This window comes from Enoplosus armatus, chromosome 9 (genome assembly GCF_043641665.1).
Source record: "Enoplosus armatus isolate fEnoArm2 chromosome 9, fEnoArm2.hap1, whole genome shotgun sequence".
Lineage (NCBI taxonomy): Eukaryota > Metazoa > Chordata > Actinopteri > Centrarchiformes > Enoplosidae > Enoplosus > Enoplosus armatus.
This window is the reverse complement of record NC_092188.1, coordinates 18,244,750-18,261,057: the sequence shown is the minus strand read 5'-3', so window position 1 is coordinate 18,261,057 and position 16,308 is coordinate 18,244,750. Positions and strand designations below refer to the sequence as shown.

Here is a 16,308-nt window from a genome sequence, read left to right as displayed (position 1 = left end):
GATTCAAAGGTTGCCATGAGCTCATTTGGGTGTAAACTGTAGCAGTAGTAGGGCGTCACATGCTGTAATACCTGAACACTTGATGAAGATGCTGATGTCCATCTCTTAGCGTCACTATAGTCACAACAAATATTCTGTGGCAATTGAGAAACATATACAAAACTAACAATAAATAATAGTGGTGTTGTACATGGCAGTAAGGAAGGTCTATCACTTTTTCCATAACTTTTCTATCATGCCTACTGTAACTCAGCACATATTGTGAATCAATAAATAAAACTACCTACTGTCATTATTTAAGTCAAAATCCACTATAGTGATTATTTATTAGTTTGTTTTTTGCAGGGACAATCGGCCCCCTTTCTCTTCTGCAAATAAGCAACTATGACAACTACCATAATGTAGCTCCATCTTCACAGAAAGATATATATATTTCCTAATTGAATTAAAGCAAGTGCGTAATTGAATGATCTAATATTAAGTTGTATAGATTTGAACAACCCATATGTAAACTATTTCGGTGCTCATAAAGTTTGCCAACGAACCAGATTTGACATGTGAAATGAGTTTCATGAAAAGCATCAGTGGTCCTAAACATTTTGTCACAGTTCCAGTTGTCAACCCAAATTACTTTGGTAAAACAAAACCAGGAAATAAAGAATCTTTTTTTTTTAAAGCTGATCTGTTTATTGGTGACGTATTTTGCTCATCAGTAACATCTATTTTCATCAGAAGGCATGATGACAGTATTTCCTCCTCATTCATTCAGCAGAGAAATCCCCACTAATACAGACTGTACATGAAAATATATGAAATTTTGTTTGTTGCCATTTGCAAAATATAGATAAGTCACAGTACAGTATGTACACAAATTATGGGTGCAAGATAAAGCCATGGTTGATAAGGTACAGGAAATGATACCTAGTAAAGAGGACCATGGTTAAAACCAGGATTTTTGAATCAACATGACCCTACTGCTAAAACAAAAACAAAGACAGGAAACACTGACAGATCTTGAGATTTACCCAGAGCCTTTTAAGTTAAGACGAAACAAATTATCAATCACAGCTGCTGTTTGTTTTAAGCTAAGTTAATGCCCCCCGTTCACTTCATATTAGCCACAAAATCCTCGCCCTTCTTGATAGACGACTTCAGCTCATCCATGGCGTCGGCCACCAGCTTCTCCTCGAAGGCAGTAAGCTTGCCCAGCCCAAGGTTCTTCTCAATGCCGTTCTTCCCCAGGAGAAGAGGTGTAGAGAAGTACTTGCACTCTGTCTCCTCAGATCTGACATAGGCGCACTCCACCACACCCTCCTTTCCATTCATGGCGTCCAGGACGGAGAAGGTGAAGCGGGCACCAGCATAAGCCATGGAGAGGGTAGCAGATCCGGCTCCGGCCTTGGCCTTCACCACCTCTGTGCCGGCCTCCTGGATCCTGCCAGTCAGAGCAGACAACTGGTCAGCAGGGAACTCTACTTTTGGTGTGCACTGGGAAATGAGGGGAATGATGGTCTTCCCAGCGTGACCTCCAATGACTGGTACATTGACACGAGCCGGGTCAAGGCCTTTGAGCTCTGCCACAAAGGCATTTGCTCTGACAATGTCCAGGGTGGTGACTCCAAACACTCTGTTGGGGTTGTACACTCCATGCTTCTTCATGACCTCTGATGTAATGGGGATGGTGGAGTTGACGGGGTTGGCGATGATGCAGATCATGGCTTCGGGGCAGTTGCGGGCGCAGGCATCGGCCAAGGTGGCTACAATGGTGGCGTTGGTGTTGAAGAGGTCATCACGGGTCATGCCAGGTTTTCTGGGCACACCGGCGGGGATAACCACGACATCGCAGCCCTTTAGAGCAGCATCGAGCTGGTCGGGACCCATGTGGCCGGTCACCTGGGCCCTAGTCTCGATGTGACTGAGGTCTGCAGCCACTCCGGGGGTGTGGGCAATATCAAACAGGGAGAGCTGACTCACCAGGGGGCTATTCTTGAGAAGCAGAGATAGCGGCTGGCCTATGCCGCCTGACGCTCCAAGCACCGCCACCTTGGCGTTGTTCTGCGAAGAGGTGGACAAGCTCCGCGCGAGGCTAAGGCTAGGTCTCACGGCACGGGAAAACATTTTGTTTCTGTTACTTCTTGTCTTACTTTAGTGAAAATAAAATACCTGAAGAGCCCCTCTCCTCTGTGACACCAACGTCCTCTAGCCACGAGCGAACAGGAAGACTGTAAACTGTCATGCGTAGAGAACAAGGATCGTGTGATCCTACGTCGATATTGCGTCAGCGCGTACTGCTACGTCGTCATCTTTATAGCTACCTCTTTTTTCGGAGGAAAACAAAGCCAGTTAACATTGGAAGTCGGTACATTAGCATTGGAAATTAGTGTCGTTACACGACTTGTAACTGTACACCAGACCGTCGCAGCAAAATTTAACGGTTCGGTACGTCCGCAGTCGTTGCATTGTCTCTGCCGTGAGGAAATGCTTCTCCTTGCTGTTTATGTCGCCCTGCTAAAATAAGCTAGCGCCGTCAGATGAACTCCGTCTATTTGCTGGAGTCAGAGTGCTGCCATCAGCCTAGCCACCGTTAGCTACAACAGGTCTTATTGTTATGATCGCTTTGCCCGTCGAGAAATCCCTTTGTACGGTTTGACTTGTGTTTGTACTTGTAACGATAACAACAAACGAGTTTTTAGGAGCTGCTATGTATCTGACGTTAGCTAAACTAATTTGCATATAACGTTAGGCTGTCACCAATTAGTGTAATTATTAGATCATTAGATTTTATTTTAGTAACGTTAGCTGTGATCATCACTAGCACCGTCATAAGGCCAGCTGGGTTAACACAAACAGTTAGCTGACATAGTTCGCTGCTTGTAGTCAAACTGGTAACAGAGCAGCCCTTTGTTCCACAGACTTAAGTAAACACATAGGTTACATTCAGTCATAGCTAACATGGACGTGAATTAACGCTAAGTTGTACCTAATCCGTTTTAACACCAGGCTTAAAGTGCAACTCGATTGTCGTGTAAGGTTTGGTTGTCAAATAATGTTTGCGTAAGGAATAGCTTGGTATTGTGTAACGTTATCACAACTGTACTTTCAGGACAGTCTGAAAGCATATACATTTTCACCGACTCTTCTTTTCCTTTTGGCAGTGGCAAGTTTGAAGGTCCATCAGCTCTCCTAATGATACATCAGCATTAAGGGTACTTCCAGTAAGTATCAAATGGCATGTCTGTCAGTCTTGTATGAGGGCACAGGGTGCATATAGATAGTATCATTCTGTATTTATAATTCTTCCATCTTGGGACTGTTTGCTATTCAGTGACTTGCAGTTGAGTATACTGACTACTTTCATAGCAGATAATATATCTCAATATAATTTTAATCATGTGTGGACCTAAAAACAACCACAATAATAATGATAATTTTGTATACTGATCTAGCTTTTCCAAATGAATAGTACTGATAAAAGAGAAGATAATCCTAACATGCTCACTATAACCTTTATTTACAATTGTCCCCTTTCCTCAGTACTTCCTAAGGATGGCTAGTTGTGGGGAGGTAGATCACTCTGTTAGCTCACTTCCATCCAGTAAGAAAGGCAGCAACAGTGGTGGTGGAAGTGGGAACAGTGCAGAATCATCGTGCTCTGGCTCCAGCAACTCATCCCCAGCCCTGTCTGTACCGGAGTGTGCCATCTGTCTGCAGAGCTGCGTCCACCCAGTCCAACTGCCATGCCATCACGTCTTCTGTTTTCTGTGTGTGAAGGGAGCTTCCTGGCAGAGCAAACGCTGTGCTCTCTGCAGACAGGAAGTGCCAGATGACTTCCTGGAAAGGCCTACACTTCTCTCTCCGGAGGAGCTGAAAGCATCGGCAGGAGGTCGGGGTGGGGCAACAAGTGACCACGCCTGGTATTATGAGGGCCGTAATGGTTGGTGGCAGTATGATGAGCGAACCAGCCGCGAGCTTGAGGACGCTTTCTCCAAGGGCAAGAAAACAGCTGAAATGCTGATTGCTGGTTTTTTGTATGTAGCCGACTTGGAGAACATGGTGCAGTACAGGCGCAATGAGCACGGTCGTAGACGTAAGATGAAGAGGGACGTTTTGGATATCCCCAAGAAGGGTGTGGCGGGACTGCGTTTGGACACTGAAGGTGTTACTGGGGCCATTGGGGCAGCAGGTCGAGAAAACTCTGCTGATGGGGCTGATACCACAGTAGCAGGTGTACAGCAGCAGGTTACAAGTATCCCCTCTGCTGTTACCGCCCCTCCAGCCACTGCCAGACCTCCCACCTCCCTTGGTGGTCAGCCTGGCAGCAGCAGCAGCCCCACTCTGGAGGATGCTCTCTCCCAGCTGCAAATCAGCCCCAGACCCACACCTTCTCATGAGCGGTCTGAGGCTGGGGAAGGAGAGGAAGAAGATGAGGAAGAGGAAGCCTCACCCTCCAGGTCCTCTGACCCTCACACCTCTGTGGACGAGTCTGGCTCTGGAGACTGGAGCGATGATGAGGAAGAGGAGGAGGATGAAGAAGAGGAAGGGGGAGATGGGGAGCGTGCGGAGCCCTGGGAGGATAGGCCACGGAGGCAAAGACTGAATCCAGAGGACAGAGCCCCTCCTGGCGCAGAGTCCGCCTCTCCCCCTTCTTCATCCAGTAGCAGTGGAAGGTCCAGAATGCCTGATGGCCAGTGTACAGTGACTGAAGTGTGAAGTCATCATTGATGCCATCGTCACCAAATGGCTATGTTCCATTTCATTAATTTATTCCTCACTGTATGCTGTTGGATGGAATGTGGGTGGATTGCTTGGTACAAGAGAAATTAAGTATAACGTACTCCATAATTTTAGGGAAACAACTGAATTTTAGCAATCAAATTTGGTGCCTCTTTTTGGCTCACAACAATCTGGATGTATCTGATGTGATTTGTTTGTCAGTTTCATCCTATATATACCCAGCCAGTAGAAGCAATGCTGGGTTTTGTGTTCTAGCACTGAATGTTCTTGTACTGAAACAGGAGGTACAGCTTGGTAAACAGCCAGATGGATACAGCATGTTGTTGTTGTGAGCCATGAAATCTCATAATTGTTTATACAGCGCATCATGAGAGGCAGGTAGGTGTAACAGACTTATTGTGGTGTTCAACTGCCATCAGTCTGCTCACTATTTGCCACTTGGTTGCATGCATATGGAGTCTAAATTCTAGAAAAGTGGAAGTTGAAAGGTAAAAGTGACTCGTCAATCCTAGGTATATATATATATATATATATATACTTGTGTTGAAGCTTATGATCTTAATACCCAGAGGGTTTCTTGGAGTCTCAGCCAGATCTGTGACGTTCGAGAGAGAAAGCATACATGGGAGTGTTACTCCTGGAAATGGAACTGTGTCTTTATCATTATCATGAACGGTTGCATTCTAATCATCTACACTTTAACTCTCTCAGCTAACATAGCACGCAGAAATGGGCTTGTTAGAGCTCAAGTCATCTGACTACTCTTGCAAAGAATTTAATCCTTGATAACTTGTTCCCAACCTCCACCAGACCCAAATGATTTCCTTACTTCAGATTTAACTGATTTATGAAGCCTTTCCTTCAAATTTCTGAAAAGTAACTGTTAACTTTTTGTCAGCGTGTCAGTTCAGAGCAGATTGTGGTTTGAAGAAAATCTTCCGGTTGTTTATCCAGATAGAGAAAGGAAACAGAAGTACTTACTGACGCTCTCAAGCTATGTGGGTGTTTAAATTTCACACGTAATATGCTACAAGATAGTAATGTAACTCGGGAGCCCACAGGATTATCTGGCTACCTATCTAGCGTTTGTCTTTTGATTTCCATTAGTCTGCAGCTTTCTGAAATTCTAAAGTTTAAAATGCAGTTTTAAATGAATGTGCATAATAGAAGTACATATCAAATTTATTTTAACCTTTCCCAGCTTTGAATAATTGGCATTTTAATGTGAAGTATCAGTGTTTTCATTTTAAAGCTGTTGAGGCCTCTGTAGCCTCATTAGTATTCTTATTGTCCCTGACTAAAGTATTCTCAATTGGTGTGTTTCTAAAGTTTTGTGATTTGTGCATGTTTGAAGAGAGAGTTACTTAAACACTACTGGTTGGCAGGATGTTGATAATTGATATTTTTGGGTTGAGTTTGAATACATGTTTTTAATTTGTGTTTGTTTTTGCGTTACTTATTGTTGTAAATCCTCTCGTGCGTGTGATGTCTGAGGCAGTATGAGAACAAGAACATGCCATTGCTATTGGCCACTCTGCAGAGATTTCAAGTTATGTTATTTTTATATTTCTTACCTGCTTACATCATCAGCTCAGTCTTAGACTTTCCATTCTGAAGAATAAAGTTTGTGTAACAGTTTTTGCTTGGCAACTTTTTTTGTTACATGGTTTGTAATTTAAGAATAAATTGTGTCATTTCATCATCCTAAAACGATAATATTTTTGTGCTCTTGTCTCTGATTGTTAGTGTATTTTACGGTGTGATAGGGTGCATGTCAGTTTGGTTTTTCTGTGTTACATAAGTAGGACTATCAATGGGCCCATTGTAAGTAAGATTTCACCCCTTTTTCTCCTCACTACCACCTGTAGAGATTTTTCTAGGGGGGAAAAATAAATCACATTCTCCCGACTTAAGTATTCAATACTGTTCTTTATATAACAAAGCACCCGTCTTAGTGACACATGGACAAAAACATGGGGAAAAGTCAGTGGTTTCCCTTCATAGCTATAAATACATGATCAAAAAGGGGTGTAACAAGAAAGAGATACCATTTATTAATCCACACTGTTCACAGTATGCAACACAGCCTTCTCTTTCTGTCATTGGAGACCATGTAAACAAGTGTTTATGTACTATATAACAGAATGAGGCCAACTCTTGACTTTCCCTCACTCACCTTGTAGGTGTTTGGTATTCTGACCACAGCAGCTATCAGCACTCCAGCTGGCTGTCTGGCCAGGAAACATGAGCTCTGGAAGAGGAACAGGAGATAAAGGCCAGGCATCCTCCAGGGACATGTCCCATTCTTGCCATTTCAGTCTGGGCACATTAGTGCTTTTGCAATATCTTAATTTGCTGTATGGACTAAGTTTAAATGAGCATTGAAAAATAAGCCACAAAAATTCAATGTATATTTCAACTGTTTAATTTGACCATGTGCTTCCGCATCTATCAAGGTTTCACATGCATAGTTGAGAACCATTGTGCAGAGTACTGAAAATCAGCCAAAAAGTGCTCTTACCTCCAGCTAAGAATATCCCAATAGAATAGAAACAGAGAGAGTGGGGATGATCAAGGCCACAATAATATACCACGAGCACAGCAGATTCTGAAATGACCTACAAAACTGAAGGAAAGAAGTGCAGCAGCATTACTCTCAATCTTGCAGACAGACGCTGAGGTCTCATGCTTGTATTACCTCATCTGTATGCTGCTGCTATCTGTCTGCCTCAGTTAGGCCCAGCCTGGCATGATCTAATCATTACCATAATCACATTTTCAGGAGACCTAGAGGAAAGACAGTGTTCATTTGCTTGACTGATGGGGACACAAGGGATTTAGAAGATGAAGAATGTAGTCCTTTAGGTCCTTGTTTTCATCCATACTGAAAATATTAGACTATAATACCCAACCAGCATAGTCACTGTTAAATTATAGATATACTTTAATTGAGGGCATACATCTAAACAAAATAATATAAAGTATGAAACAAGATAATGTCTCGGGTCAGCTGACATGAACCATAACTGATCAATGTTTTGCTGTAAATAAGAGGCTGTAGAGACCAGTTTCTAAAATATAACCCCAAAGGGACAGGGGGAGTTTTTATGTATGTCATTAATTCAGTTTTCATCCCTGAAAACCCCATCCTCATTTCATCCCACAGTTATGTTTGTAATCTATGACCTTATCGGCATCACTGTTGTATGTGTTTGTATCTCAACTCCTACTCTTGTGATGAGTAGGAATAATGTCAGAGAGATACATCATAACATTAAAATATGTGACAATGAACAGTCTCTAATTATCAGTTTATTAGAGGCAAGCTGATGTATTGAAATTATAAAGTTAGTAGTCCTAACCAACAAAGAAGAAACCCTTTATCATTCACATTGTAGACACAGCATTCAGCTTATTACAAGTACGTTTGTTGATGTGAATCAAGAGTCAGTCTGTAGCATTCTCTTCCACACAATTCGGCTTCCCAAAAATGTCTCAGTTGAACATCTTGGCCGATCTGAGAAGCTCATTTGTGTTTGGACTTGCTGGCCAGAGCCTGCAGGTTAGCCGGACCGCCCCACACTGTCCCAAATACATCCTTCTCAGTCCTCAGAGCCTCTGACAGAGGGAGCTCCCTCCCTGACAATACTACCTTCTTTACAGCCTGTATCACTGGGGCAGGTCCTTTTGTATAGTGACTGAGCCAGTTTTCAGCCCTCTGTAAGACAGTCCCTTCACCCTCCTCTGTCTGGGGGACCTCCAAGACTCCATCTGCCAGTCCAATCCGCAGGCCAAGTTCGGGGTCCACCTTTAGAGCTCCACCAAGCAGCTTCAGTGCATTCTGGCTTCCAACAATGTGGACAAGTCGCGCTGCGCCACCCCAGCCTGGGACCAGGCCCATGTGTTTATGGACAAACTGGATCACACTGCCAGATGCCATTAACCTATGAGAGAGAGATGAAAGACACAAGTTAGATTATTAGCAAATGTTTGGGTGAAAGGTGATGGTGTAGAAGAGATCTTTTATTGCCTTGTACAAAAACATCACCTGAAATCGCAGGCAGTGGTGAGTTCTGAACCTCCTCCCAGCGCTCTCCCCTCCACCAGAGCAACAGAGATCAGAGGCAGCCTGCACTGAGGAAACTATTCTGTCAGCATACTGTAGCACATTACATAACTGCTAAAATCCCACTTCTTTAAGCTCAGACTGGTTGCTGCTCTTTCAGCCTGCGTTGCTATTTACTGAGTAGTAGAGAGGGAAAGGAGAGCCCTTACCTAAGTAGTCTTGTAAGAGCATTCTGCATGAACATACACATCTTCATTCCATCCTACAAGGCAAAGGAAACATAATATAGAAATCTTTGGGCAAGTACATATCCAAGAGACATTGAGACAAAGAAAAGCAAAGACAAAGGTACAGAGATGCAGACCGACAGATTGACTGCAATAGATATGCAGAGATGCTGTAAAGAATCTCTCTGCTTTGCTACCTGGGGGTTAGATATCGCCCTGACAGCGTTCAGGTCTGATCCAGAGCAGAAAGTTCCAGCAGCTCCCTGGACAATGAGGCCTTTACCGTCTGTCCAGCTCTCCAGCTGGCTCACCCTCTCCTCCAGGTCCACCATCATACTGCCTGGGAGGAAAGAAAAACTCACAACAATAAACTGAGCTGCAGCGTAATTTGTTTATGTGTCATGTACAAGTGATTATGCGCAAATGAGTTCCATCCCGAGAATGCCAAATCGGCACAAGTCAATCTGAAAAGGTACAGTGTTAAATGTGCTGTCACCTTACCAGAGAAGGCATTCATGCGGGAGGGGTTGTTGATGGTCAGCACAGCGACACCAGACTCCTGTTTGAGCAGATCAATGGAGCCTCCGGGAAAGGCCAGCAGCTTCTCTCTGATCTCCTCCTGGTTGAAGCCATGGATGCTGGAGTACACGCAGCCCCTGCTCTGTCTCTGAAGCAGCCTTGGAGGAACAAGTTTAATACTGTTTATTAAAATTCAAGCAGTCGCATTCAATCAAAACATAGATCCAGCCCTTACAGAGGGTTAGAAAGACAGGAACTGTATAAAATGGAAGCCTGATTCATTCAACTGCTACAATAGTAGATATACAGTTATGGTACATTACCAGTGGATTTAACAAGGTTTTGACAGCACATGAATGTCCTCTGTTGTTACACGACCAGGCATTGGCTTTAACCTAAATGATAAGTTAATTCAAATCAAACTGAATATGCATATGTGTAATTGTAGCATAAAGAAATGGTATGCAAAACTGCCTCATGGAAATCAGACTGGTGTTGCTCAGGACTGAAAGTTCATGCTTGCACTCACAAACAGGAGGACAATGGATGCTTTTGTATACCCTTACCTCTCAATAAATCAGCCTGAAGGAGGCATGGTACCAAGCCACACAAGCAAACTTGTAACACATAAGAATGAACCATCTCTGATTTTGGCTCATTGTAGTCATGAGTCAGAATAAGAGAAGTTATTACTTTTATAGATGAGCACAAATCTCAGCGCCTCCGCAATGCATTTTGATTGCTAGACTTGTCTATATTTGTGATTTGTGAACGTATAATGTGGGTTCAACGCGGTAGACTTGATGTTCCTTTATTTATGACTTCACTTGCTGTCACTAGCATGGTGATAAACATGCTGGCCGGACTCCCTCACCTGGCCCAGGCTCCACAGCTGCTGCTGCCCCTCAGGATTTGTCGCCTCACTGCACACAGTACCATCCTGCAGCAGCAGGGAGAAGGAGAAATGTGGGAGAAAATATTCACCTTCACCTTCATTCATTCATTACTTCAGACATATTGCTTTATTAAAAAAGTAGGTGGGCACGTATAAGGTAATTAAACACAAACACCTGTGTTGGGATTTGGTGCTTTTAGTCACTATGCACAGACAAACGAGAGCACTGCCTCTTAGCCTCTTGAAGGAGGACATTTAAAAAGGCCTTGATGAACATGTAAACTGGGGAAAAGCAGATATAAGGAGAGCACTATATTATAGTAATAATATATTATAAAATATTCCTAGATTCATTACCACAGGAACATTTCAGAAATTATAGTTACTAGTTTTATTAGCAGTGAGCATAAAAAGCTGCTACCATGAACTCTGACATTTAGAAAGTCACTTTTCACATTCAAAATCATTAAACAGGATATGATGTTAGGTATGTAACATTTAGCTAGCTTACTATGCTACTATACCTTCGTTTTTAATGGGAAAACATCCAGCATTCATGTCTTAATACTTTTCTGGTTGAAACCACTGCAATTCTGAAGCAAACCAGTCACACAAAACCATTTACAAATAGCCTTTCAAAGTTGTGAGAGGCTTCACAAACTGTGGTAAACCATCTTGTTGTTTGTCTGAATGTCATACAAGGTTTACAAGCGTCCCTTTATAATTTTAATACGTGCGCATACAACGAGCAGCACAGAAAATGAATATATTTCACAAAGTATTTTTAATATAACCTACCACTATAATAATTACAAACCATTTAGCAACAAATATGCAAGTACCAACCTTGCTTATTGACAATCGTGTGGTGTTACTCTGAAATCCGTCCCCCTGGAAACTAGAGCTCTTCGGAAGTAGATAATGGCAACACAGAAATGTAGTTCCTCAACGTCCCCACAGGGGGGCGGAATAATACCGCCACGCAGAAAATATGATTTGGGGTTCATTTGTACACCATCACCTCTTGCAAAAAGGCAAATATTTCCATTGTACATTGTACACATTGTATTGTTCAACATAAACTGTAATATTATTCATCATTGGCCAATGCACTGCACAGAGAGATCTGCTCTCTGTCTGTCACAACTCTGTAAACACAGCATACTGAAGAACTGGCTCTACAGACATGTCCTTATTCAGTAGTATTGACAGAGGGCTTTAAATAACACCTACAAGTTAAAGTACAGTGTGCCAGTGCTGTACTTTAGGCAGCTGACAGTTTTATTAACATGGCGTATTGTCAACTGAAGTTGTTCATTATTACGCTGCTTCCGTGTGAAGTTAAAACTGTAAAATAGCAGGTTTTGTTTGAGTCAAGCCCTAAAACACCTTTTCTTGACGCCAGTGAGCTGACTGAGTCTTAATATCTCTATGGACACTTCCAAGTCTAACACTGTGTCAACATCTTGTCAAACAAAAGCCTGCTCTAAGATTTGGTTTTATGTGTGGCCCAGCCAAACATCCAAAACTATTTATCTTCAAATGTCAGTGATAAAAGGCATTTCAAAGATATTACATAAGGTGTAATATAACAACTGAGGTTAGAATTTGGGAGACTGAGGCAAAATATACTTTTGCTCTTGAGGGCAATGATTATGTTCTGTCAGTGCCCTTTGCCATCAAGTCCTCCTAGAAACATGTAATATCATACCAAGAAGGACTACCACCTTTCTGGGGTGCAGTAAAAAGTGTGAATTGCTCTGGGATCATAGTACTTTGCAAACAGAGACATAAACTACTACAGACTCGTAGGCGGGAGGTTGTTAAAATAACTTAACTTCTGTTATTTCAAATAATTTGTCTGAATATAACCAAAGCATCTATGCAAATACTGAGGTTTGTAAAGATTTGTTCAATTTTATTGTGTGTAAAGGAGACAGGTAGAAGGTCAGATGGGAGACAAAAGGTAAATGTTTGGTGAGTGAGAGTTAGAATTGAAAGCATTCAGACAGTGAGACAAACAGGCATACACAAACAACAAGATGGTGCTATAAAGACCAAGAGATGTGCAGGAAAAGGAGGGGAAATGTGCCAAAACAGAGGGAGGTTGAGACACTTCCTGTCCTGTGGTCGATCTATGGCTACTGGGAGCATAAATCAATCACTTCTATCCACACATCCTCGACCACTACCCTGAACATATCTGTGAAAACAAACTTAGGAACCAAAAATACCTTTCTGTTTCAGTTGGATCAGAGAAATGCTGAATCCAAAGTCTCAACCAAATTTAAGTGTCACAAAAATGATTGAACAGTATTCACATACCAACAACACTGATCCAACATGAAATCTACTCTGGAAGCACATTACATTCAAAGGTATCACTCATGCTAAATACTTTGCACATATCCTTTAAAGACACAGTAGCACCATTGTATTACATTTGATCATATGTTGTGTGTGACTAATGACCAATCAAGAGTATTTTTCCTTAAATGGATGGCTTAGTGGAACCAAAGTCCTTCATGACTCAAATATAAAAGGCCATCAACAAGGATACAGTGCACTGCATCCAAGACTGCAATAGACTCAACAAGGTTTAGAAGTCCACACCTCTCCGGTCTATTTAAAAGTGGGGAAGGAATTCAAAAAGGTCGGTGAGACTCTTCCCAGGCAGGCATTCCAGACACGCTGACTCTCCCTCTTGCTCTGTACAGTAAATTCAGCTAGGTCAGCTAGCCTGCAACCTGTCTCTAAATATCACTCTGTGAAGTGCAGCACCTGGGAGGACATGGTGGCTTAGTGGAATGTGCATACATAGTTGACTCCACAAGTGTGTGTGTGTGTGTGTGTGTGTGTGTGTGTGTGTGTGTGTGTGTGAGTGAGTGAGTGACTGTCTACCTGTGTTAGGTGTGTGATGTACTGGCAACCTGTCCAGAGTGTTCGTACTCTTTCATAAACTTTCATTCCCAAACCATTATCTCACTGCGCCTGTCCACTTCCATTCATCCTCTGCTCAGCCCTTTGAGTCATTTTTATTAAAGCCAGCCCTGCTGCTTTATGATCCGTCCATCCGGATATCAGACTGATATTATCAGTGATGCGGCCGCAGACTCCAGCTGATAATGGAAGCCTTTCTGAAATTACAACCTGGCTAATGGGAGAGAGAGAGAGAGAGAGATCCACATTTCACACATTTTGTCTATATGCATACACAAATGTCGTTGCACGTACTGTATGTCTGTGTGTGTTTGAGTGTGTGGTTGTGTGTGTACTGTATGTGGCCTCTAAAGTGATGGATCAGTGTACTGATCAATAGATCAGCTGTCTGGGGCTCCACAGGAAGTCAGGGAATGTGCTGCAGTCAGCATGGCTCTATACCAGCTCACCAAGATAAGAAAACACACGCACACACACAGAGAGAGACATCAGATAAGTGCCAGTAAGGGTCTATTTCAGGGCAGGAAGAATGGCAGGTTAGCAGGTGCCAGAGGCTCTCAGGGGCCTGGAGGTTTCCTGTTAGGAGGGCAAGGAGGTCAGTGGAGCTGGAGGGCAGAGAGCCAGGAGACGCTGGCTCTCTTTACTGTAATGTGTATTGTGTATTTGAAACCACACCTCAACTGTGAAAACATGACCATTTACCAAAAGCAGTTCAAACTAGCTTATTAACTAAGCAATCAAATATGACCCTAATCTCTATTGGCATAAAATATGACTAGCTAGGAGAGAACATAAAGCTAATGATGGCCAAGAGCTTGCTTGCAGTCCTGTCAGGCTTTATCATGTATACTCTCTAGCTTCACCATGTTTGTAGTGAAAGCAAACAAGGCTGTGGATGCACAGAAAGCCACTACCCAAAATGTATGTGAAATGTGAAACTAGTCAATAGCCAAAAGAGCACAACGGCTAATTAGAATTCCTATGCAGTATAGTGAGTGAAAATTGTATCTCAGTTCTTTTACTCAAGGCTGTAAGAGGAAGGAGACTACAGAAAGGACCGTCTTTGGTCTAGAAAGATCAAATCAAATTATACCCAATAGTGTGCACGGCCAATAGGTGCTGTGTGTCTGTGTGGATGTGGACTTTTAGTGGAGCATCAATGGCAACAAGCTTTACAGCACTCTGATGTGTTCCTTGTCTCTGGCTGAAGTTGTGTTAAACAGTAAAATCAGCTCCTATAACTAGCAAGACTACAATTACGTATAATATGAATATGTCAACACAGATGATAATACATTGTTCCATCATTTGTTAACTGTAGTCACTCTCTTTGCATGATAAAATACAGATTGTATTGTTCCAACAATTCTTGTGTTTTTGTGTTTTTAGCAGCACTGGAATCAAATCGGTTAGTACTGGTTATATAATGGTTTCAGCATCTGGAAACCTCCAGACTTGAGAACATGCCAATACTGGGAATCTACGCTCCTGCCCAACCTTGACACAGGAAAACAGGGTGAGACGGCCAACACAGGGCTAGGCTGGGAATCAGGAGAGGATGACAATATTTATATTTATATCAGGGGTAGGATTTCTGGCACCATAACATTGTCGCACCTGTTATTTCAGTCAGCCTAAGGTACCAGGTTTCAGGGTGAGGGGTTGGGTGTCCGTCCCTCTCACAGGATTGGTTGTGTGTGGGCATTTGTATGTTTATGTAGGGTGAATGGGCATATACTGTGTATGTGTGTGTGAAGGTGCAAAACTGATCATTTACCAGATAGAGCAGTAAAAAGAAGTCTTTTCATATTGTAGACAGACAAACAAAAGGTGATAGCTCATCACAGCACCTGACACACAAAATCACACACATTTAGAAACAGGAATGCATAAAACATTTATGGGGGGGTATATATACACAAACATACAGAAGAGAAGCAGAGAAAGACACACCCACACCATCAAAGTAATAGAGGGCTCCTCTGCTGCTGTCACGTAGCTCTGCAGTAATCACTCAGAGAGATCACAGTGTCACCAAAGATGTCAGTCAACAAGATTGAAGACGCCAGACAGTCGTTTGGTTCTTCTTTGGGAGTTGAACGGTGGCCTAGGACTCCCCTTGATGCAGTCACAGAAATATTTCTGCGATGATTGATGTGTTCAGAACTTATTAAATTATTCCTCCTACTCCAGGCTGAGGATTGAAGAGGGCTGCACCAGGACATGGCAACTGCACAGTGGAAAGGTTGGCTTCGCTAGTTGTTTGTGAACTAAATTATTAGAGATTGGAGAAAATAATAATAATATACAGGTTAAATAATACTGAAAGGGTTGCTCTACAGGGCAATGGTACCATATAATAATACTCCCTGTATAATGTGTTGTGTTGTACTGGTGCTTTCACAAATGGGTTTAAGCTGCCAAGAAACAAAATTGTGTAATTATTTGATAAACACATCAAAGCTGCACAACATAACACCACATACAGTACAATGCAAGTGTAACACAGATGTAGATACTTACGGTATGTGATGTGAAAAGAGAAGAGAAATCATTTAGTCCTTATGTTTATTACACAAAAAGAACAGCAAAGGCATCACCTTCATCGTGATATGATTCACCACTCTGTACTACTTAGCTGAGTAATGTCCTGATATGTGACCATTCAGAATTAGTAAAGGTAGAAAAAAATGCTTTTTTTCACAAGCATCATTATTTATGTTATGCACTGAAAGCAGGCTCTCATGAATGATGTTTAACATACATTTTGATTGGAAAACATCAGCAATGGGTGGACAGCAAAAATTAATGCCATTACAAACAATGCATTTCATTTTCAAATCAGGAAAATCCATATAAAGAAACCAGCCTTTGGTACGAAGTTATAAAAAAAAGGAACTCACATTCACATTTTTGCGTTACTGTAA

The 16,308-nt window shown here is 42.3% G+C and overlaps 3 protein-coding genes across 4 annotated transcripts; 1 reads left to right on the top strand and 2 right to left on the bottom strand.

The window, feature by feature from the left end:
* Nucleotides 1-663: 663 nt before the first annotated feature.
* mdh2 (malate dehydrogenase 2, NAD (mitochondrial)) lies at nt 664-2,209 on the bottom strand. 2 transcript variants are annotated; one of them, XM_070912466.1, is made up of 2 exons: nt 1,693-2,209; nt 664-1,572 (listed from the first exon to the last, which is right to left on the bottom strand). In XM_070912466.1, the coding sequence occupies exons 1-2, from the start codon at nt 2,116-2,118 to the stop codon at nt 1,105-1,107; spliced, it is 894 nt and encodes a 297-aa protein (XP_070768567.1). In that variant the 5' UTR covers nt 2,119-2,209; the 3' UTR covers nt 664-1,104. The 2 variants fall into 2 exon arrangements, with proteins under 2 accessions (XP_070768567.1, XP_070768566.1); XM_070912465.1 differs by having other exon boundaries at nt 664-2,209.
* Nucleotides 2,210-2,328: 119 nt separating this feature from the next.
* On the top strand, nt 2,329-6,427 carry rnf146 (ring finger protein 146). The gene is made up of 3 exons (XM_070912155.1): nt 2,329-2,439; nt 3,156-3,215; nt 3,535-6,427. The coding sequence occupies exon 3, from the start codon at nt 3,547-3,549 to the stop codon at nt 4,708-4,710; it is 1,164 nt and encodes a 387-aa protein (XP_070768256.1). The 5' UTR covers nt 2,329-2,439; nt 3,156-3,215; nt 3,535-3,546; the 3' UTR covers nt 4,711-6,427.
* Nucleotides 6,428-8,066: 1,639 nt separating this feature from the next.
* On the bottom strand, nt 8,067-10,485 carry echdc1 (enoyl CoA hydratase domain containing 1). The gene is made up of 6 exons (XM_070912521.1): nt 10,421-10,485; nt 9,529-9,704; nt 9,225-9,367; nt 9,010-9,062; nt 8,783-8,863; nt 8,067-8,678 (listed from the first exon to the last, which is right to left on the bottom strand). Exons 1-6 carry the CDS (start codon nt 10,483-10,485, stop codon nt 8,261-8,263), a joined length of 936 nt encoding a protein of 311 aa, XP_070768622.1. The 3' UTR covers nt 8,067-8,260.
* Nucleotides 10,486-16,308: the final 5,823 nt, after the last annotated feature.